This window comes from Seriola aureovittata, chromosome 10, assembly GCF_021018895.1.
Source record: "Seriola aureovittata isolate HTS-2021-v1 ecotype China chromosome 10, ASM2101889v1, whole genome shotgun sequence".
Classification (NCBI taxonomy): Eukaryota; Metazoa; Chordata; class Actinopteri; order Carangiformes; family Carangidae; genus Seriola; species Seriola aureovittata.
Genome location: NC_079373.1, coordinates 13087042 through 13111184, shown reverse-complemented (window position 1 = coordinate 13111184; position 24143 = coordinate 13087042). Strand labels below are relative to the sequence as shown.

General features: G+C 41.8%; 1 protein-coding gene across 3 annotated transcripts in view; it reads left to right on the top strand.

The window, feature by feature from the left end:
- Positions 1-655: 655 nt before the first annotated feature.
- Positions 656-24143, top strand: part of scaper (S-phase cyclin A-associated protein in the ER) — a 57456-nt gene continuing 33968 nt past the window's right edge. Inside the window, exons 1-20 of one of the 3 annotated variants that reach the window (XM_056387145.1) lie at positions 656-950; positions 5106-5223; positions 6284-6360; positions 7028-7225; positions 9648-9748; positions 10199-10315; positions 10947-11074; positions 11200-11486; positions 11994-12344; positions 13717-13884; positions 14007-14073; positions 14162-14279; positions 14651-14762; positions 15198-15338; positions 15680-15835; positions 15936-16078; positions 16223-16304; positions 16408-16560; positions 17725-17832; positions 21509-21645. In XM_056387145.1, coding sequence (XP_056243120.1) covers positions 783-950; positions 5106-5223; positions 6284-6360; positions 7028-7225; positions 9648-9748; positions 10199-10315; positions 10947-11074; positions 11200-11486; positions 11994-12344; positions 13717-13884; positions 14007-14073; positions 14162-14279; positions 14651-14762; positions 15198-15338; positions 15680-15835; positions 15936-16078; positions 16223-16304; positions 16408-16560; positions 17725-17832; positions 21509-21645 — 2930 coding nt within the window. In that variant the 5' untranslated portion in view covers positions 656-782. Of the gene's footprint in view, positions 951-1601; positions 2117-5105; positions 5224-6283; positions 6361-7027; positions 7226-9647; positions 9749-10198; positions 10316-10946; positions 11075-11199; positions 11487-11993; positions 12345-13716; positions 13885-14006; positions 14074-14161; positions 14280-14650; positions 14763-15197; positions 15339-15679; positions 15836-15935; positions 16079-16222; positions 16305-16407; positions 16561-17724; positions 17833-21508; positions 21646-24143 lie in introns of those variants that run through there. The other 2 variants (XM_056387146.1, XM_056387147.1) reach the window with 2 other exon arrangements.

The window sequence follows — 24143 nt, the reverse complement described above, 5'->3', positions numbered from 1 at the left end:
CCTCGTTTAAACCTTCATAAAGGTAGGATTTATTGCAGGAGTGTACTGTCAACTAAAGTATAGTTTGGTGGTGCAAATAACTTAACACATTTGTAACTGATCAATTTGCCACTGGAGACAAATTAAACTGTGGCTTTTGGGGGTCCTCAGGGAAGTTTCCCCCGTTGCAAAGTTGGAAATCCAGCTTTGGTCAAACTGTTATAAAGTGAAGTCTCTACAGAGTTACAAATAGTGGAAGCATTTAACACACTAAAGGGCAATGTAAAGTCTGAAGAACTAGGGGACTAGTACTAGTTTAATGGGTTCTTATCTCTTCAACTGGAATATTTCCATGCTTGGTCTATCTATTTTCATAGAGGGAGAAAGTTTTGCACCCACCAAGCTTTTATATTGAAAGCAGACTCAGTGTTTGGCCTATTTCCGGCCGGTTGTAAGCGACTTTACTTACACTGAGAAATCAACCAAACGTCCCGCCCGATCGTCATGGTTGCTATGGTAGACGGCTTGAAGTCCCGCCCTATGAAAATCTGTTCCACCCCTTGGCCCAAATTGTTGTGTACATGATTGGCTGGCATGTATGTTGTTTCCATTTTACGGTGAAATCATTGGACAACCGTAACGTCAGTCGAAAATGTAAAGTCAACGGACTTCCTGCTTTTGTTAGGTTGTCCTCACTGTCATGTATTTATCTGACATGTTTTTCCATCAACTCTGACAACAAGATAACTTTGTCCGCAGACTCTTATTTCTTACCCACTGAGCGCTGAACATACGGCGGGTCGATGTCCAAAGACAACCGCCACGATGGACGACGGCGTGGCGCTGGACAGCACCGTCTCGGCCCGAGAGTTAGCCAAGGAGGGGACGGGAGGGAGAGGTCTGGTAGCAACAGCTCCGGCTCCTCGCATGGAGGAGGCAAAAGCAAGAATCCACCCTTAACCGCTTTGAAGGTAAGCAATGAGCCGTTAATTTAGTCGAGAACATTAACATTCCCATGCAGTCTTAGCTAGCTTGAGCTAACCCACGGGATAATTGAGAGTAGGTTCACCTAGCTAACAGTCCCAGAATGAAAACAGCGTTTTTGGTGACCTTACCTTCTGTAGGTGTGATGTTGTCTGCTCTGGTGGCCTACTCAGATCGTGAAATGATCCTCCTTTACTCCTCCTCCTCTACTACCATCACATTTATCACCATTTGACATTGTTACCAAGGGATGATAAATGGCTGTATGAGATTTGAGAGAAGATGTTGAGGAATCATGGGATTTCTGTGTGTAAATGTATTGTCATATAGCCATTAAAGAGTGTGACAAAAGGAGGAGTGGTATGCAGGGTAATATAAGAGGCAAGGCATCCTGCTCTCCCAGATTGTCCCAACTTCTTGCAGAGTTTGTAAGTTTGTACCATGTGCAGGCATTCAAACCATGTGTTTTGTCCCCCAGCTGCCTGTGAATCATCCAGTGCTGAGTCCAATCTGATCCAGAGCATCACTCTGTGTGGCTAATGCACAGCCAGGCTTGTATTAGCACACACTGCCTCTCTGCCTGCAGCTAAACTCTCATCATTAGCAACATGGGATAGGGGGCAGAGCGGCAGGCCTGCTGTGTGCACATGACTGCGCAGTGTTGTGGCAGAAGGAGAGTGAGAGATGAGAAACAGAGAGAGTGGGGGCTCTGATGCAGAGCAGGGAGAGCAGAGGAGAGAAGCTGTAAATATAGGGAGCTGCATGCAGTCGAGAGCAGAAAAGAGTGGATGGCAGATAGACAGAAGCAGGCAGTGAGGTGGGCCTAAGAAGTGGCTGCTAACTCAGCAGAGAGCTGAAGGCTCAGGCTGGATTACAGACAGAATAGTCAAAGTGAAAGACAGGACTGCCAGGCTACTGACCACTTGTCTTTCTCAGTCGCTCATGGGAGAGGAGTTGACACAGCTGGGCAAGTTGCTATAGCAGTGTGGACTACACAGTGGGAGTCTATTTTGGTCCCACCGTCAGATGACGATGTCACCTTGCACAAGTGGCAGTGTTGGTGAGGGGGAACAGGTTGCCTGAAGTGGGCTGCAAAAGTATGTCAGGGGTGGATAAGGACGAGGAACCTGCTTACAGTCTGTACTTCTATTCTGTATGTATCCTCTATTCTTTTGATTTTCTCTGTGTCTGTCCTAATGAGCTAGGTCTCACTCACTGTCTTGCTACCTACATCTGTTTGTAGACCTTGCCAAAGGGAAACCTTACACTTGCCCCTTACTCAGCACAGTCTAGAAAGTAAGTGCTCTCTGTGGTGCATGGGGAAGGATTGCCTGGCCAGAGAATATTGTAGAAGTTATGCTCCACAATGTATGTTATTCTCCTACAGTGCAGTCCAGGAGACAGCTTGTTTGCAGCTGATTAGGTGGCTCAAGAGAATGTGTCTGTAAGCCTTTTTTTCCCTCAGGCTCCTGCACTCAGGTAGCCATCAGTTGTGAGTAGGTAATGTATTGTCACAACACTCATCTGTCATCCAATGGCTGCTAAGCCTAGGAAACACAGAGTAAATATTTACATTCTGTGGACAGGAGATAGTGCATTGACGTTGACCCACCTCAATAGTTCTTACTCATTTTAGCCGGACCTGTGTTGTTTGATGTTGTTTTATCTCCTTGTAGTCTTTTTCTACTTGGCAGAATAAAGCCCAGGCCACTCGACATGTAAAGAATTTTGCTTGTCAAAAGTAGGTCAGCTGGATATCCCCCTTAGGGACATTAAATAGTATCAGACCAATACATGCATGCTGTTCCTACATGTGTAACGCCTAATGAGCCATGTTCACATTACTCTGTTAGCCTTTAAGGATAGTCTGAAAAGACTGTTGTCATTTTTACATAAACGCAGGGCTAATTATCACTTGTTTTCTCAAAACCTTTGGAAGGATGTAAACTGTATACTTCATCTTTGCAAGTGTGGTAGAGGAATAATTTTGCTGTATTTCTTGTCTGAATAGTGGTGCTAGTGAGAGACAGCCAGGAAAAGAGAGAACGGTTTGTTCCATGACTCATTTGCTATTAACAGGAGAACTGGCTCTCGATTTTTGTGTTGGTTTCAGGTAGCAATATATTTTAAGTCTGAAACCACATCTTGCAGTTGTCTAACCAAAATAGCAAAGTTTGCTCTGGATTTTTGTCAACATGAAATTAAATCATTTATGAACACTACAGAAGTGGTACAGGCCACTCTGCTGGGAGAGAGAACACAGCAAGTGGAAGATCCACAATGATAAGCCTCTAGGTATTAGCTTCTGTGTTGTTGTGTAACCAGATTGCCAGAAGTCAGAATATTTAGTGATGTAAGATTACAAAGCCAAATGATACCAAGCAGACTGTCGGGTACATTGTGTATTTCTGTTTAAGCTATTGCATAGTAAAATTGAGTTGTTATTTCTTATGTTTAGGAGATTTGATTTTGCATTCATGAGCCATTTTACCCAACTGTTATGTGAGAAAATGTTTCACCATGAGATGGGGATGCAGAAGGATGCTGTTGCCATGTTTCATCACAGGGCATTTTAATTTTGCATCGGTAAAGGCTGTGATGAATGACTTCCACTGCATTTATTTTGGTTCACAGTATCTGCTTCACCCGAGGTTAAAATCAAGTTCACTGATGCATACTCAATGTGTAGGTCAACCATGATGCATGCTGGGAGCAAAGCGAGTTTAGGGCTTCAGCTTGTAGCTGTTTCTTGTCACAGTTTGTGCTTGTAGACCTCTTGCATACAGTGTACTTAATGCTTGCCGTATTGTAGCCTCAACCCCAATTCACAATCTCACAGCAAGGACTGGCCAAATAATTGAAACAGCATTTTGCAATATGCTCTTTTGTGGAATTTCACAGTGTTACCAAGTATTTCTTTTTTCATGGAGTGGATGGTTTAGATAAGGAATTGGTATTTTTTAAGTAACTGAGTTGAAAAGATTTGAGTTGCTGTATACCATAGCATAGGTATATCTTTCCTTTACCACAGACACGTGACAGTCCTGCTCCTTATGCCTGTATTTATGTTTGAATTATGTTTGTTAGATGTACTGTGTGCACTTTGTTGCACACTGTTTTATGTCATTGTGTTAAAATGGATGTAACCATAGCAACAGTACTTATGCCTAAGGCTCTGTTACCAGTTAACACTCTAGTAAAACTATTTCGTTAAAAGAATTGTGCTGGTGATATTCTATATTTCTTTTATATTGTCATCAGATCTCATGAAAAGACTAGTGTTTGTTATTCTCTCACAACTGTCCTATGTCCCGACCCTGCATGTGGCACTCAGCCACAAGCCCTTTTGTTCCTATTAAAGACAAAAATCTTTAAAAACAGGTCATCAATATATAGTTTAATTTTGAAAAAAACATGCCAAGTAATTTCTTAAAAAAAGCTGGACACTGTAGGTTTTTTTTTTTTTTTTTTAGCAAACATTACTTAAACAGGAGTTAATGGTGTGTTTGTTGGGGACTATTACCAGCAGTAGATTTGATGCACTAGTGAATATTTACTGCAAAAAGACAGTGTATGTGGGATTGACTCCAAATAAACTACATTAGCGAGATGGAAGAATGTACGTCAAACAGTGCAACTTTGAGGCTAATTGATTTAATGGCTTTTTGACAGAAATGGAGCTTCATCTAAGAGCTTATTTTTTCTTTTCATTTTTTTCTTTCCCCGATTTAACCCTTTGTAGTATCTAAGGTGAAATCCTACCTTGTTCATTTGAAAATAATTAAAGCTATTGTTGTAAAAAAAACCTGGCTGTAAAGTGGTTACCAAATGAAGTTTGTGTTAAACATGCACATGGCTATGTGAATCTATTTGGAGTAAAACTGATGCTGTGTAAAATGTTGATTGTGAAATGCAAAATTGGTGTCCATTATTCCACGGAGGTCTGGGCACTTAATGAATGTCAAGACAACTTGTGTTTGTCTTGCAATATATCATGTTTCTCAGAATTACCTAATATGTTATTATCCTTGTCTTTAGCAGTATATCATGATATCATATTGAAAGTCACCTTATCACACATTTTCACTTGATCCCTGGACAAAATGCAAACTGATGTGTTGAACCCTCTGTCTCTCCTGCAGGCATCTTTCCAGCGCTCCAACAGCCATGACAAAGTGCGGAAGATAGTTGCTGAAGAGGGCCGCGCTGCTCGAAACCTCATTGCCTGGAGTGTACCACTAGAGAACAAAGAGGAGGAAGGTTGGTAGCTGCATACAAACAAACTTTCTGTGCATGCTAATATGCTGTTATTATGCTGTGTTGCAAGTTTCATCATCATTGCCACGTGTCAAGGATTCATGTTAACATCACAAGAGTAAAAAGGAGCATGACTTTTTTTTTTTTTTTTTTTTTACTTACTATAGGTCTTCATTGTCCATTTGCAGGTGTGTTTGCTGATTTTTGCTTTAGGTGTGTTTCGCATACCTTTGGGTCAGTGGAGGATGTTTAGTCATTTATCTGGAGCATTAAAGTGACCACAGCCTTTGAACTTTCTTACAGTCAGTGCTGTTAGTTGTAATACAGTATCAGGTGTAAAACAATGATCATTTCATTTCATATCACGGCTAAACTGATAGAGGATGACAGAGAATCTCCTATGCAGGCAAAGCTTATGCCTGATGCGTAGCCCTCTGTTATGTAGAATATAAAATTCTTGGGGGCACAGATTATTGTGCTATACTGCACTGTGGTTCAGGATGTTTTGTCAATGCGTAATTATGTAATAGCCTCCATGTTGTTTGGATGGTCCATGTGATGTCATTTATCCTGTTATTTCTGAGAGAGAAAGAGAGAGAGAGAGCACTGCCAAGATGGTGACGTTCAACTTATCTGTTTGACAATGTATTTTCCCATGCTCCTTCACATTGTTGAGGCTTTTTTTATTTTTTATTGAGAGTGTCTTTTAGGCCAACCTACTCAGGAACCCTCACCAGAGCTGTTCACACTCTCTCACTTTCACTGACTCTCCCTCTTCTTTGTGGGTCAGGCCAGTTATTTATTCAAGGCTTATTCAAGTTCATGCCATGAAAGCCAGAAAGATAAAAGACATAAAAGATTATAAAGTTTTGGTCTTTTCTACCACTCCGTTATACATACGTTACATTTGTGAAATTTGAATTAATCAATGATAATCCAAAAACACATGACTGCAAATGGTTTAATAAAAGACAATCATCGGAGCATGTTGACTGTTAACTTGAAGCTTAAATTGTTTATTTCACCTTTGACTGTATGTAAGCCTCTTTTTCTCTCTACATAGCAAAGTCCAAAAGCAACTCCAGTGGCAGTTCCAGGGCTCAGAGGATCAATTCTGGTCAGCAAAGGAATAAGAAACAGGTTGGTGTATCATCTGTTTCCACTAGAGGGAGCTATTCACCAAGCTAACCTACTCGCTGTAGTGCATCTGCGATGGTCATGTCACTCACTGTTTTTTTTTTGTGAGTCAGTCTTGGAAAAGCTGAGTTCACATAGAAAATGGGGTAAAAACAGACCAGTACTGCAACTGTTGTTTGTGAAGTCTGATCTTTGAACTTCATTTCGAGAACATAACCTTATGTCCATTAGTTGTTGTTGCGTAAGGTTGCAAACTTTTCAAAAAGATGTGTAACACTGCAACAAGCTACAACGAGAGTGTGAAGTGTATAAAGAGTGTTGCCAACAAGAATTTGTCACCAACTGCACTAATGCCATTTAACCAAATCTATTATTTTCTTTTAGTTTCCATAGTTATTGATGCTTTGTATTTTAATATTTAATACTTCCTGACACGCTCTGGTTGAAACCACTGGGTTAATGTGTGGCATCGACATTGGTGCAAAGGGGTTGAAATCTACCTATATGTATGGTTGGTAATATAAGGTATATTATAGGTGCACCTCCTGTCTCAGCCAACAGACAAAAACTGCTGTGGCTGCTATATATGTAAACAATTAGCGATTTACATGAAACTGTAATACGTTTGTCATTGTTGCCATTATGTTTGGTTCATGCTCTGTTTACACAGAATGCTGGTGTGGAAAGTAAAGGCACAGCCGGTGCCTTGTTGGACAAGGGGGCAGAAAAGAGCCCCACCAAAGCCAGACAGCCCCGCAAGGTGGACCTGCGAGCACGTTACTGGGCGTTCCTCTTTGACAACTTGCGTCGAGCTGTGGATGAGATTTACGTCACCTGTGAATCTGATCAGAGCGTTGTAGAATGCAAGGTTAGTTGTTTTTTTTATCTCAGTAGAAAGGCAAATCATTGTGGCAGCATCAGTATGTTCAAGGTCTGAACTGACCAAACAGGTATTCCTTATTTGGGGAGATTATTGAGGTGATATGATTTATGAACACTAGAGGGGGACATAAAGATCAGAATGAAATTTCTCCCTCACAGGTCACATTCCTCTTGATTTCTGCTTCATGTCAGAGGCTCTCTGAAGGCTTACTGGCGAGAGAATTATCACAGGACTTTCTCTTAGGCCTGGCTGACTGGACTAAATATCGATGACAGACTGTAAACAGAATTGTATATATGCTGTGTTTGTTGTGAGGCATTTTGCAGAAATGTTGCTCAGCCATTTCGGCTCCTTTTTTAGTCTACATTTTGCACATGAAATCAATCGCATATTTTCAATGGTTCTCTTTTTTGTGGAATTGTTTTGCTTTTGTCTCGCTTTTGAGTGGCGCTGTGATGTTGCTCCAGGGCACACTGGCATGATACTGCTGGTCCTGTGTTTTATTGATTTTTCTGCCATGCTGCATTATGCTGAGCATGGTTCTGGTGACGGTCTGCGGTCAGTACCGTAGCCCAGTTCCCTGTGGTGTGGTTGGCTTGCTGTCAGTGCCACAGCGCAGCTCCCTGCGGTGTGATCAGCATGTTGTCAGTTGGCCTATGTCAGACATCTGGCTGCTCATTTTTTTTTTTTTTTAACTCTCATACCACTGTATCGCTCTACACCCTAATGCTGTCTAATGGCCAGGGGGGCTGGGTGCTGTTCATAATCCCCCAACCCACCCAGCTTGGGTTTAATGGACACTGATAGATGATGGAGTCATCTGGAGGGGAAGCAGAGTGCTCTGATAGCCCCCAGCCACAATCCCCCAGTGTAGCTGTGGGCAATCTGTATTCTGTGCCCTGCTAACAATTTTCAACCTAAAAACAAATGCACATAAACATAACCAACATCAGCAAATCATGCCTAAATCTCTGCTAAGGCTGTGTTACTGTAATACTTTTGAATCAGAACCTCAGTGCTGACCTAATAATATAATATGTTTTCCCGGTCGGATGGGAAATTGTTCCTCCAGCAGAATGATTCATGTATGCTTATTAATAACACCCACTCCTCTTTACCCCACGGTCCTCAGACCTAATTAGCTCCTATCAACTATTCCTTTATCCCATCACCTGATTTATTAGACATATCATCCACACCAGGCAGGAAAGGAACTCGGTGCTTAGAATAAGTTGAGGTTGTGATTTTTTTCTTTAATTTCTATCATTTTTAAAGTGAACTGATACAGGCTATTCTAGTTTATAATTGTTTAAATAAAAACAGAAAACAATGAAAACTGTTAATTATTTACTTGAGGGCAATAACTCTGTTAACTCTGTTATGGCTGTACCTGTTCATTCTTGTTTCAGTGTCAGGACCACAGGCTTTTAGTGCCCATTCTACTTTATGGCACTGCCTCTAGAAGGTTAAACATTTTGTTATTCCTCATGAAATGTTATGTGAGGGTTGTATTTGGGTAACTGTGCTGGTGAACATGCTGAAAGCCGCTTTATGGTGCCTTCACTCAGTGTTGGTTCTGTCAGAGGAGCAGCAAACCTCTCTTCATCTCGGCCTTCATTACCAAATGAACACCGGGCCACAACGGTGGTCTTTGCCTGTTAACCAGCTCTAATGAGCAGACCTGCTGCTGGACACATCTTTCACTGGCCTGACTTGTCTATTAACTAAAAGCACTGTGAAGCTTTACTCTCAATTACCACTCCCTTCACGCTCCCCATCAATCAGCTGTGTCCGTTTCATTAGAGCTCTGGGAAAAAGCTCCACACAGCCCACCGCCTCTGGATAACCAACTCTGTCTGTCTGTCCAAGTGCAGATAATTTGCTATTTGGAATTTGCCTTCTGTATTATTCCTCAAACTCAAGTGTTTGTCTTTTTGCAGGAACATGTGCTTTCACACTCTTGATCATTGTCAGTTTTAAAGTCACTTGAATGGGAGATTGCCAGTTTTAATTGAAAATAATTTGTCTTTTTCTGCACATTTTACATTTATACTTTTGCTCTGTTAAACTTATCCCAGAAGTATTTAACCTCACAGACAGGCCCTAAGTTGCAAACCCTAATAAAACTTAAAAAAAACAATCTGCTTACATTATACAATGGTTATAAAAATATCAGTATAAACTTAATGAAAACAGGGTAATTCCCAGGTCAAGTTTTGTTATATAGTGCATTTCTTTCTGACAGTATTAAGGAAATAGTTTTGGTATCTCTCCAGTTTATGAAACTAAATTTATTTATTTATTTTTTTCAAATCTATCTCTTCATTGGTCTGCACATTGTTCCATTCTTCATGTTTGTTTATAATGTGCTGTGTAATCAGACTCCTATTGTAACTGCTGTCTTTAGGAGGTCTTGATGATGCTGAACAACTACGTGCGGGATTTCAAAGCTCTCATAGACTGGATCCAGCTTCAGGAGAAGTTGGAGAAAACAGATGCCCAGAACAGGTGATCTTTAGTTTGTCTTTCTCACTGTTTTTCTTTGTCTCTCACTTTCATTCACTCGCCATTTTGAATTGCTCCCTGAGGTGAAACTGGAAGTGCCGGTGTCTGGTCCCTGGCTTGAGTCACAAACAGAATGGATCAATAGCCTTGGCTTTAATTCAAACAGATCCATGAGTTTATTGGCTTCTCTTTAACACAGTGACCACTGCAACCGTAAATTGACTAGGAAATGAAATTCCCAGTGCTGCCTCCCAATTTGTTCATTTAAAGCATAGTGTTAATCAATAAGACAACCTGAAACTTTTCCATGCTCCATTTATTGCATAAATTGCAGCAAGTGAATCAGCCATTTAACTGATTTGCCAAACTGTGAGCCAAGCCTGTGCGTATTTGGCTACTATGAATTGTAATTAGTGTTGGTCAAATAATGTTAGCCACTTTCACTTTGTTCAGGCCCACCTCTTTAGCCTGGGAGGTGCGTAAGATGTCCCCGGGACGTCATGTGATGCCAAGCCCCTCGGCTGACAGAATGGTTCCTTCTCCAGGTGCACGTCGCACCCTCAACTTTGGGTAAGCTCTGTCTCACTGTCATCATTTCTACTCATCCCCCTGTTTGGTTCATTTTTTTCTGTCACCATTAGGTATTTGATCTGGTTTTAAAGACCAACAGAAACTTTTATTTGATTAACATAGTATCATAAGGTATCCTGTTATTAACCAATCCATATTTGTAATGATGCTCTGTGCTTGTTTTTGAAGGGCTTAAAAAATGCAAACTATGTTATCTAGCAATACAATCATTGATCGCTGATGTTGAAGCATTTGTTTAATGCAATTTGTTGAGCCTCTCACTCTTGGGCCATAGAATCAGTGGAAGGTGTAGATGAAAGTCCCAGTTAAAGACTGCTGAAGCATCGGTTCAATATGTGCACTGCTTTGTAATCTGATGCTGCAGGAAATGGATATTGATCATGATGGAGGCCTGTTGCCCAATACAGTTCCATGCTATCTCTGAGTGGAGAGTGTGGGGGGTTCAGCAGACACTGCCTCAGACCATTGGATCTTCTTAGATAGGCAGCACAGTTGAAATTACTCAGAGACAGGATTTAATAAAGCTAAAAAAACCTAACTGTCAACATGGGTTCACATTTGCTTATTCTCATGCATGATGTGTGTCTGTGCGTGTATGTGTGTTCTTCAGTGGTCCTCCACCTACACTGGCTGCAGCGCGGCTCTCCCACACAGGCCCCAGTTGGGCAGACCGAGTGAAGTGCACTCACAACGCCCCTAGCTCCAATCAAACGACCATATCTCCGGTAGAAAAACCCGGTAAGAAATTCCACTCAAACCCACCCCAGATTGTAGTTAAAGAGAATGTGGTTTCTTCTGACAAAGAGAATACAGTAACACATCTACTTCTCCTCAATTTATGGAGTGCCTCATGTGTTTTCCAGGTAAAAAGGATGCTGAGGGCTGGGAGACTGTCCAACGAGGACGCACTGCCAAGCCTCGCTCTGCTGCCATAGTTGCCAAGGTCAGTCCTGTATTGGCTCATGTCACCCCAAAACAGGACAGCACCAAGGGTAACCAGTCACATCTGCCGCAACAGGAAACGAAACAACTCCAACCTCAGTGTCCCCCCGCCAAGGACTCAAGCCATACGGACACTGAGCAGCAAGTCCCTGCAGAGCCTGACCCTCTGAAGGAGGTTGGAAGTCCAGAGAATGGGCACATGATGGAGGTACTGAGGTTCAGTACCTTGTCACATCTTTTTCCCCATGCAGTCCCTGGGTATCAATTATTCAGGAGGAGCAGAGTAACAGTAGACCATTTTATCAGCCACATTTGTTTTTGTTTTGGGCTCCATGGTATTCATAGACACTGTCCAGACAGGCGTATCAGCTTTAAGGCGATTGATTGTACACTGACATTTCAGAGGCAAAAAAAAAACCATTTTCACTCTCATGAAATAAATACTCTGTCAATGCCTCCAGACACACACGGTAAGAGTGTGTCATAGCCATTGGTTAATTTTGAAATACAAATCAGTATTTCTGATCTATCTGCTTATTTTGATTATAATTGGATGTTTAGGGCATGTCAGTATCAGCTTCCCTGCATGCATTTGTGTTCTCAGCTGTGTGTTGATTGGTCTGATTTTTTTGTTTTGGTTATTGCTCATGAATTGCTTGAAATATGCATGTCTTTAATTGAGTTTGCGTGTGTTTGTGTGTGACTGTCGGTGCAGCCCCCAGCAGAGAGTGTACGAGACTCGGGGCAGTGTGTCGACGCACCCTGCGAAGACGCGCCTCCCCCCATAGCAGCTCATACCCCTTCCCAAGCCCCAGAGTCCACCTCATCATCAGCCACTATCCCACCAACAGACATTACCTTATCAGTCCCAGTCCCTTCTCTGGGCCGCTCCTCATCCCCAGATCCACCCCAGACGGATGGGCTCGATGCACTGTTGGTCTTGGGGGACAGTGGGGCTGAGGGGGGCGCGTCACAGGGCATGGCCACATCTGTTCCAGGACAGGCTGAGACTCCCATGGCAGCGGTGAAACTGGAGAGTGTGCTGGACCCCACAGAGCTTTCTACTGTGAGTGCTGAGAGATGGAGGAGCAGAGGGAGGGGAGGGTCGGGGGCCAGGGATCCCCCAAGGGTCCTTCACCGCCTAAACAAAGTCAGTCTTAAGAAACCGCCAGACCAAATGTGCAGGCAAGACTGCATAGCTCTGTGTAGTGTTGTTATAGCACCGTTCACTGTGAAGAATAGCTGTGAGCTAGATGGCTTTTGTACTCAAGCAAGTGCTCCCTGGGTGTTACCCAAAAATAATCTCTCAACTTGTTTTAGTTATTTTGGCCACTTTTAAAATTCTGTGCAAAAAAAAAAAAAAAAAGTGCTGCTAAACCTGGACTGAGTTTCCAGTTTGTATTCAACCCAGTGTCAAATCTTTGGCGAATGTTGTCTGTCTACATCAGGTATTGTCCCTATTGTTAAGCATCATGGAGTGAGTAAACACAGAGCTTCATACACTTAATCAAGGATGCCTACACCCCTAAGTGGGATACTGTAACATTTTGATAGGTGGTTAATGAAATCATGTGGAACAAAACTTCAGCTCAAATCTGCAGTGAAGGTTATTTGGCCTCAAATATGTCAACAAGTTACACATATGTGCAACAGTTGGAGCTAGAACTTTTTAACCTTCCCATACATACCTCATGTAAAAGACACATGCTTTCAGCATGTTCACCTGCACACTTACCCAGACACTGTTGAGAAGGGTCGTCCTTATTTACCTCCATCATTTTTTTTTTTTGTAGTTCCTGCCTTGGAGTAATCTGTGTGTCATTCTCTTATTATTGCTGTGTCATGAAAATGCATAAACTCCTAAACGTACTAAAAGTAAAGCCAGTTTCACAAAGCAAAACCATCAGTTGCCTCCTTCCACCATCTCTTCATCCTCACAGTAAACGTGCCCTGCATGAATATTGAATGCTTCCTCACTCGTGATTCTTGTGATGATTGTGTGGTACAAACTGTGATTGGGTTGATATGGTGTTCCCCTCAGTCTCTGAATTGTACACCCAAGTTTGAATCAGACCAACTGCACAGAAACTAAAATGTATTATTACAGGTGCTAAACATTCACTCCTTTTTGTTCATTTAGAAATATTGCATATATATAGCATATATTTCAAATATAGCATTGGTGCAGGACTATATATTGCATTGCATTGCATATTTTGTCACCCTAATATGCACAAAGGGAGGGAGAAAAATATTAGAAACTTTCTGACACATGTTCAGAAATAATAGAAATAATAATTTTCACAAAGGTAGTATATCAGAGGACTATTGTATTGTATTTCTGTTTTTCTGGTGACTAAGTGTATGTTGGTTTGAACAACATAATGTTATGAATTGTGAAATTTGTGTGTGAGGTGGTAACTGTGTCATGTGTTCAGCCCCAGTCCATGGCAGAGGTCCTGGCCAAGAAAGAGGAGCTTGCTGACAGACTGGAGAAAGCCAACGAGGAGGCAATCGCCAGTGCCATCGCTGAGGAAGAGCAGCTGACCAGAGAGATTCAGGCCGAGAACAATGACCTGGAGACTGACAACGAAAGCGACTTCTCTGTAAGATTCAGTCGTTTATACTGAAAATAATTTGCACTTTTTTGTTTGGCTGCAAGTTAGAGTTTTGATTTAGATAATTAACCTTATTATATGTTGACATATAAAAATACAACTCCTTACAGGCTAGCATTGGCAACGGAGGTTGTGGATCCAATATAGATTGGAGTGACATGTTGGCAGATTATGACGGTATGTAGGTCAACATCTTAATGAACCCTGAACTTTTTTAATAACATTACATTTAAGTGTTCAATTTCGTTGCTTATCTGTCCTGTAGCCCGGGAGCCATGGCGTCAGAGTACCTCATGGGGGGACATGGTAGAAGAGGAACCTGCACGGCCTCCTGGACATGGGATCCACATGCATGAGAAATTGTCCTCGCCGTCGCGCAAAAGGTGCAAAAACTTTTTCTATGTACAGTAGTCGGTTAAGTATATTTTTTCGATTTTTCAACCGCCTGGTTTATTTCTTGACACACAGTGACAGTATCTACACAGGGCAATCAGCTTCTCTTCTTGTTTAGTGCCTCCCTGAACAGCACCACAATCTACTCATTTCCAATCCCCTCATCTTATTTTGACAAGGATTTAACCCAGCAGCTTTAGAGTCAAAGGCCCACTTACTACGTCTGACCTCTCTTTTTTTTTAGGTTACCACCCAGAACGTCTAAGCAGGCCGTAGTGCCTATCAGAGTCTATGTCTGCCTTTCACATTGTTGATAAGGGCACAGAAAGAGACAAATGATTTGTTACCATATTTTTGACAGAACCATTGCAGAGTCAAAGAAGAAACATGAGGAGAAACAGCTGAAGGCGCAGCAGCTGAGGGACAAACTCCGGGAGGAAAAGACGCTCAAACTGCAGAAGCTCCTAGAGAGGGTGAGTAAGCCATGCCGAGTTGACGGAAAGCACCCTAAAGAAACTTCATGCAAGCTAAGACCAGCCTGGCTCACAACGAGAGGTTCTGTCAGCACACTGCCCGATAGAATCACCAAATATTATAACCGCCTCCAGTCGCATCCAGGCCAGCTGGCCGCAGACAGTCGTGAGAGAGACCTCCTGGCCAAAATCAACAGCCTTTCATGAAGTTTGTTTTTGTTCTCCAGGCCATAGCGAGATGAGTGAGTCCTAGAATAAATCAGGATTAACCACATAAATGTATGAAGTGGTGTATATTCACATTAATCCACACGGGGACACACAAGAGAGGGTAGCAACTGATAGATCAAGAATCCATTATCTGTGTTGTCCTGGAGAATGTATTGTACATTTTACATATTTTTAACACAGTTTCTCACTCTCCACTTTCTGCAGGAGAAGGAGGTGAGGAAATGGAAGGAGGAGTTGTTGGAGCAACGTCGGAGGATGATGGAGGAAAAGCTGTTACATGCAGAGTTTAAGCGAGAGCTGCAGCTCCAGGCAATTGTGAAGAAAGCTCAAGAAGAAGAGGCCAAGGTATAGGAGGGGATCCCCTGAAAAGCTGTAACAATATGCGACAGCGCAGGAATTTTCTGAATTAAGTTGGGCATTTGCGGTCATGCTTATTTTCACTTAGTGTTACATTACATTCATGCATACACACATATGTCCCTTGAAAAGGAGTGTTTAGATCTGAGGGGTGGGGTGGGGGGGACAGTATCCAACTTTTTAACACATTTCATAGGTTTCAATATTGAAGCTACAGAAAGCCAAACTGACACCCCCAGTCCTCTGTGTGTATATGCATTGATGTTTATGTCTATGTTTTATACCTTGTGTGCGTTTATATCCTCATCCTTTAGTATATGTCTGTACAGGTGAATGAAATTGCATTCATTAACACTCTTGAAGCCCAAAACAAGAGGCACGATGCCCTGGCCAAGTTAAATGAGTATGAGCAACGCCTTAATGAGCTGCAGGAGGAGAGGCAGAGGAGACAGGAGGAGAAGCAGGCCAGAGATGAGGCTGTGCAGGTGACACAAAAAAAACAACAATTCTCCATTCAAACTTAATTTTTTCACAAATAGTTTTAACATTGCGTTGCATCCCCATTCTCTTCTACTCCCTCTGCAGGAGCGTAAACGGGTCCTGGAAGCGGAACGGCAGGCACGAGTAGAAGAGCTGCTGATGCGGAGGAAGGAGCAGGAGGCTCGCATTGAACAGCAGAGGCAGGAAAAAGAGAAAGCTAGAGAAGATGCAGCACGGGAAAGGGCCAGGTTTGTTGTCCCAAATCTCAGGTTCATGGTTCTTCAGGTGTCTGCACCTATCCTCATTTGTTTTCAAAAGTAATTTAGATCAGTGAAAAATGTATGTTTAGATGCACCGTGGTTTTACACTGCTTTTATATGTTCTATCTGAAGAGATCGAGAGGAACGTCTGGCTGCTCTTAGTGCTGCTCAACAGGAGGCCATGGAAGAGCTACAGAAGAAAATTCAGATGAAGGTAAGTTTATACCTTATACCTTATGCCATCTCATTTCTCTAACGGACACCATACAGGAATCATCATTTCCCATATGACCCCTGGTTTCTGGTTTCTCCCATAGCATGATGAGAGCAGCCGTAGGCATATGGAGCAAATTGAGCAGAGGAAGGAGAAAGCTGCTGAGCTTAGCAGTGGTCGACATGCTAACACAGACTACGCCCCCAAACTGACACCATATGAGCGCAAGAAACACTGCTCCCTGTGCAGTGTTGTGGTACGTATAGTTTTAGTCTAACAGCTTCAGGACTTATTGATGCTCATTGCTGTCCTTGACTTGTAGACACTATGTTGAATCTGACAGTACAACTTCCATATCTTCTGTTATTGTACAGAAATCCTCATTACTTTCAAATAAGCTTGAATTGAACCCTTCAGTTAATTATTGTACTATCCTAAATTAATATATGTGTGTCTTTGGTATACTTGTATCTGAGGAAAAGAAAAAGACATTTACTACTTTGGGCATCTCCTGTGTTATTTGGCAGGCTGTATATACATAAAAATGCTGATAGGAAGGTGATTCAGAGGTTTTTTGGAAGAGGGCACATTTAAATGAGGTTTTAACTGCATTGATTAATCAGGGACTCTTAAAACAGAGATTTATGACTGGGTGTGATTATGCTTTTTCAAGTGTCAGGCAACAAATCCAACACACAGACGCATTTATCTCTGATGGACCCGCTGCCACGGTAACAAGGGTGGGACACCTTGAGTCTTCAAACCAGCATCAGATAAAGAGGGGGTTCCGGGGGTGAATGAGGAAATCTTGTTAAAACGTTAGATGACCTTGGCCAGCATCTGACACCAGAGATCATGGATGGGTCAGCGGAAAGCACTTTATTTAATGACATTAAACACAAACCGTTCTAAATGGGCTTATTTCCAGAGATGGGGGAGCAACCCAGCCTCTTGTTGTGACCATTTCTCAGAACTGCACTACATTTATTTATCTGTGATGTCCAGTGCACAGTAGGGCAAGCATATTGAAAACATTTTGTAAAGAATTTTTGGATTTTTTTTTCTTTAAATGTTAAACTTGTTTTTTAAGTTTTAAAATCCCAGAAGAGAGTTATTGAGGTCAGTGGTTTCTCCAGCTAGACTCTACTTTGCTGTAGACTGGTTATAAAGAAAAGATTATACAATAAAATACAACCATAAAGTCATCCTTTCCATGTCACGCATAATATGGTATATGTAACAAATCACATGTCCTCTCCTTAGTCTTTGGTTTAAACGAAGAGGCAAGTCATGTCTCATTGAAAAGCCCCTGTTGTATTTCGTTTCACCGGCACCCCATGGGACTCTGTTGACCCTTTCCTGCCTTCGCCTCCATTGTGTCCGCAGCAGTGACCTCTGACCACTGTGTTTGTGTTTGCAGATCACCTCAGAGGTGCACCTGTTCAGCCACACCAAGGGCAAAAGGCACCAACAGGCTGTGCGAGACAGTAGCAGCATCCAGGGACGGGAGCTCTCCGATGAGGAAGTGGTGCGTATCCCCCACACCCTGCCAGAACAAACATCCACTCATCCCGTCAAAGAATACTGCTCTACTGCTGCTTGTGTCGTGTAAAAAGACAAAGAGACACAGCAGTTGTCTTTTATGACATGGTCATTATTATTGTTTATGCATCCCCTTATGCATTTCCATGGCTCTGTTGTTGGCTTTGTGAGATTATAAATGGGCCTTGAAATGTACACAGTTAGGGTTCACTGCTTCAGTGGAGGGGTGACATCACCCCCTTGTCTCCAGGCTGTTTTTGTCATGAAGCGCTTTCCATGGGAAGGCAGCTCGTTAATGCAAGGTAACCTCTCAGGCTGCAATATGAGATTGGCTTTTCAGCAGCGCTCATTGTGAGGCTGACAACTGTTGGTGCTATACGCAGCACCTTTGGCCCCAGCAGCTCCTTCATTCAAAGCTTTTTTCAGTGGGAAATAATTGATAACCCCTCTTACCTTCCCTCTAAATCACTTCCTTTCCACATGCAGGTCATTTTTTTCAGTTGACAGTATGACAAACAAGGCATTGGGGAGAAGCACTTCACCAATATAGCACTATAAACAGTTCATATATGAGCAGTACTTCATGTACATTTGCAGTATGTCTCCTTCGGTATGATATAGTTTTACCAATAACCATAATATTGAGACTTTCCTGATTCCCACATTGCATCTCACTTGCTGAACCTCACTAGTCATCCTCCTCCTATCCCACATCTGGATAAACCTAAATGTCATACTTGACAGTTTTGGATTATTTTTGGGTTGTAGTATCTCTTATAGATAATATTTAGATGTCCAGAACTACTTTTTCTTATTGTATGTGAAACTAATCAAGTTGTCCAATAGGTTTATATCTAGAGACTTTGTTTAGATTGACTTATGTGCCCACCTGTTATTTATATCAAAGTTAATTTCGGTGCTCACGGTTTCATTCATGCTACTGCCAACAATTTTACAGACTGTAGCTCTATAACTCTTTGTGCAATGAAAGATTTTTAATTAAAATGAAGATGGTTGGCTCAACTGTGCAGAGGTCACTTCATAGTTTTTCTGTGGAAGCAGGCAGCAAATGCCCCTCTCCTTCATATTTAGTCATTTTCTCTCATTCTGGAAGACTTGTGAATTAAATTGAAAATGCGATGATTATCAACAGGGCAGAACACATGGGAATGCAATCCCTCTTTTCACTCGCTGTCGGTTCTGGTTTAATATGATGTAGGTAAGACGCCAGGCTTCTGACTTCAGGACTTCTTGATCACTTTTGGACATGACGGCTTAAAAGAACTGGTGGTTTCTGTCATGGAAGGCTGTCGTCTTTTCTGCTTATCTGTGGTGCTTGGCAAGCACAGCCAGTAGAGGGATCACCAGGCTGCAGAGCGTATCAGAGCTGACTTCCCAAATGCACTGAATAGTCCTAAAGGTCTTGTCGTTGAAGCTCTGCTGATGACAAATTGAGAACCTTGATGAAATATCCAGACAGTCAGCTGAAGCGAGCCTCTCCCTCCCCACACTGTTTTGAGATGTGACTGTCATCTCGCTATAGCAACAAAGCTGCTGTTAAGGGAGAGTGAGCCAATGTTTTCAGTTGGTCTTTGTCTGATTTTCCCCCTCCTTAAATGTCACTGATAACATGCAGTTTAATACAGAAAATGTCATGCAAACCACTGTAGTGATGGTAATTCAATCCTGTATCGAAGTATCATATCTTACTTAGTAGCCAACATGAAATACAGCTGTTTGTTTCACACCAAATGGAAATCCTACCTCTCAGGCCTTTGTATGTGACACAAGAGGCAGTGGATGAACATGTCCCATAGAATTAGTCTCTCTTTTAGATCTGTGATAAGTCTGTTTGTGTCAGGGAATGAGAGAGATGTGAGTGGTATCACATTACTCCCACCAGAGGCAATCCGTGGTATTGTGCGGTAGCGCTGCCCTCAGGCCATCATCTTTGCTGCTGTGTTACAATGGTTCAGTGGTAGACACCTGTCTGTTATCAAGTCTGATCGTCTCAAATGCTCAAAGTCTATACAACTTCCATTTAGTCCTGCCTCCTAGCAACAGGAACTGGGCTGTAATCATTATATATTAATTTGCTAAAGGATCATAGTCAGTGCGTCAGCATTATAATCTATTTGAAAGTTTAATATTTCAGGTACCTTTTATGTTACCAGTGTGATTTTTGCAAAGATGTTTTGGATGTGGTACTGAAACAATTCCATTAAGTGAGTGTCTGCACAGGATACCCTCTCAGAGAGATTACTGAACAGCTGCCTCCCAAGCGAGGGACAGCTACGGTCATGAGTCATGACTGACCTGTAGTATCAGGGAGGAGAGGGCAGAAGTGTGCGTATACAAATACAGACACACACAACCGTCTTGGAAACGTGATACCCACCCATGCAATGCCCTTTTCATTTCCAAAGTTGTTATCATCCCCTTTCTCTTACTTAACTTTTAGGCATTAAAAAAAGGCTGTGATCAATATTAAAGCACATGAAAACATTGCTTCAGATCTTACATATTTTTCTACAATATTGAACATTCATCACTAATTTGTGTCATTAGTGTCATTGGTGTGGTATGGTCAGATTTGATTGACATTATGGCATTATAAGCCAAAAACCTTGTCGTCACATTTTGATTTAAAGTTTTCTCCATTTTGACTTTTTCCCATTGGAGTTCCACCCACTTTCAACCATTGGAAAAAAGTGCAAACAAAATACAGAACTCTATGATGTGAAATAACCAACACTATACAAACTTTGGAAGGCAATAATGGGTTCATGTAACGCCCCGTCACTCACAGTAAGAAACTGATGTGGTAAATAGAGATTTTCAGGGCATTAAAGTCAAAATAGTAAAGCAATGTTTAGATTCAGTGGCACTAAATCCCTTTTGGACACTCTAGCCCACCTAAGGACTTTTCCAACAACCTCAAGTGAAACCCTCCATTCAGGCAGCAGGTGCACTGACAACACTTGTGACCGAAGGGTACAGCGTCCCACGCACAGGTTCAGCTCGACTGCTGAATGGAAAACGCTTTATCTGTGAGGCCATCCTATTCTCTGGGGTGCTAGATGACAGCATAATTGGGTAATTGCTTTCTTGCACATGCATCATGTTGTTCAAATTGGGTTACATTCCCCTGTCTCCTGGTGGAAATATCAGAGTCATCTGACAGGGCCAGACAGGAAGCAACACCTCCAGCCCTTAAACATATCCATGGGTGGGTGGCTTCAAAAGATTGTGAAGTATTGGAGGTAATTACAGGATTCAATGGTGTTATTGAGAGGTGTAGGTCTACATGTCACACAATACATTCAGTGCCAACTTTGTTGTGAACAACCTCTATATCAAGGGTAATATTTGCTGTTGTATTTGTGTAATTTTGACAGACATTGATTAACTTACACTCACTGTTCGGGAAACAATGTTTTTTTAATTATTGTACAATACATCGTCTTCCATGATTAAGGTAGAACTGTATATCTCCCCTTTTCCTTTTGACATTCTACTATTTAATTCACAATAGTGTTCTTTACTTCACCAAAACAACATACACAGGTGTTATTTATTATTATACAGTTAGAATGTAATGACGAATATTCGTGAAATTTGCCAGCATTGTCTTTTAATGTATTGTTTTTTTTCTACTCTAGGAGCATCTGTCCTTGAAAAAATACATTGTGGATATAGTGACGGACAGCTCTGTTTCCTCTGAGAGCATGAAGGATGGTGAAGAAAGGCAGAAGGCACGGAAGAAGGCGAAAAAGCTCCGCGCTAGGATGAACTCCAGGTAACACATCCATTTTCTCTCTGTTTTTGGTCTCGTGTGTGTGTGTGTGTGTGTGTGTGTGTGTGTCCGTGTGTGTGTGTGTGTGTGTGTGTGTGTGTCCGTGTGTGTCCGTGTGTGTCCGTGTGTGTCCGTGTGTGTCCGTGTGTCCGTGTGTCCGTGTGTGTCCGTGTGTCCGTGTCCGTCTCTCCCTGTCCATCCTCTCAGAGGCACAGAGGACAAAACTGTGCCAGGACTTTTTTTATGAGTGACAAGGAGATGGGAAGCAGATGTTATGCGCATCCTGGCTGTCCACAAGATAACACTGATGAGCTTAATTTATGACCACTTTCTGTGATTGGGGAGCAAAACTGCAAATCGATGTGTAGGGCCCCAGCTTTCACCTGTAAAGAGCTTTCCTCCAAATTGCTGCCATGGTATTGCCAAACCTGAAGCTTTCCTCGGTGTACAGGATGTATGTTAAAGTATGTATGAGCCATGCCTATTTTTCTTCTTCTGAGTTATTGATTTTTAAATGAAGTATCAAAGAAAATCAATAGTAATCAACAAATAGGAGGCAGAGCTGCTGTGTGTCAGAACCTGGACCTGAGCTCAATCAATTTAACTGGCTGTCACAACAGGGAGGGGAGGGAGGGGAGTGCAAGGAGACACTCAACATTGCCAACTATGTTGACAAAAAAAACTGTAAGATGTTACTGGTTCAGATTATTGGAAGGATACCACTTCAAGCAGGAAGAGTAGTTTATCTGATATGTAAGCTATACAGAAAGGAACCTTGCATACTAAAAAAATGTAAAGTTCCATTAAGCAGGATATGATATTTTTATCAAAGTCATTTAATGATGGCAGAATCACAAACATTAAAAAACATGAAGATATCTCGGCCTGTAAATAATGAGGTCATAGTTTGTATTGGAGACAACTAAAAACCCTACACAAATCTCCATAAGTGACTAGTAACTAAATCTTGTAACATTAATACTGTAAACCTAATACTAGCAAACTTTGTGCATCTCAATTTGATATTTTTGCTATTGTAAAACTGAAAACTGGCCCTGAAAGTGAATTTAAAAGCTCATTAGTATTGGTCAGGAATCAAATGTCGCAGGGTTGGTAGTTCAGCAGGTAGTTGAGCAAGTCATTGTAAATTGTTTTAGTAAATTGTTCCATTGACCTACTCGGATTGAAAAGTGCAGTTAAGTGCAGTCCATTTACCATTAATAATATAATGGGGAGGTATATTGATAATGTTGTTTTTAAAGGTTGAACATAAGCAATTTTATACAGTTATTAACTAATATAACATTTTTAATTCTCAAATTAAAGGATAATGTATACTGTACTGTGGATCAATGTATTCATCAACACTAAGAACAGTATTTCTTCAGCCATTTCCTAGTAAAAGACTTTGAACATGCCCTTAACAGTATTTTCAATAAGACTTGTTCATCCATGCCTCTATTCCAGCTTCTTCAGTTCACCCATATATGTTTTATTAACAATATAATATTTTTTTCCAATGAGAAACTGTAAAAATGCTATCAGTTTTATTCTGTTATTTTTATTTTGTTTATTTGTACAGTTAGGAAAAAATTGGTAAGAGGAGCAGACCGAGCGAGCAGCCCCGTCTGGATGGCCTAACTTGAACATCTTTCAGATTTTTGTACCACTTTTTCGTGAATCTCTGTCTCCAGTTTAACTCCGGCTGTGATGGAGTACAGTTCTTTCTTTGTTATCAGTGTCCCTATCTGATTTAATGATCCTAATAGAGCCTCCAACCTCTTATCATGATATGACCATGAGTGATATTTCTAAAAAGGGAATTCATATTAGGCTGTCCAGGAGAAAGTGTTTATTCAGAAAGAGGAGTAAGAGGTAGCTACAGGCTGAAACACCTATTCTGCCACAGTGCTTTATTCTCAGTGCTGCTGTTTTTGGCTTTGTGAGGCTCAGCGGTACTGAGAAAGTGACAACATGATCTGTCTCTGTTCACTGTCACTCCTGCAGCAGCCCTGCTGAGACTAGCACTCAAAGGCAGCAGGCTTTCAGAGGTCATAAATAACACAGAGCCCCAGTAAACATAAAGGTGAGCCGCTTCACCACCAGGTGGAAATGAACCGTTTTATTGGAACGCTGTATGGTGTCCGTAAAACGTGAGTGGTTCTCACTAGCCTTTTCACTAGACCAACATGCAGCCCTCGTCTGTCATAAAGCAATACACACACATTTTAGCCCACATGTTTTTTTTGCGGCTTGGCTAACGTTCCCTAATAATAAGTGTTTTGGGAAGGAAAATATTCTATTAAAATTTCATGTAAGTAGCCTGTCACTTAATGCTAGGATGGGTTCTGAACTTGGAAACTGAAGTCTCCACTTATGCTCTTGTACGAGCTGCTTGCCTGTAGCTGTGTAGCTTGTGGTTCACTCAGCAGGGAACAGAGTGGCCAGTGTGTTGTTGTGTATGTATGGAGATCTCGGATGGTGATGTGTGTATACAAAAA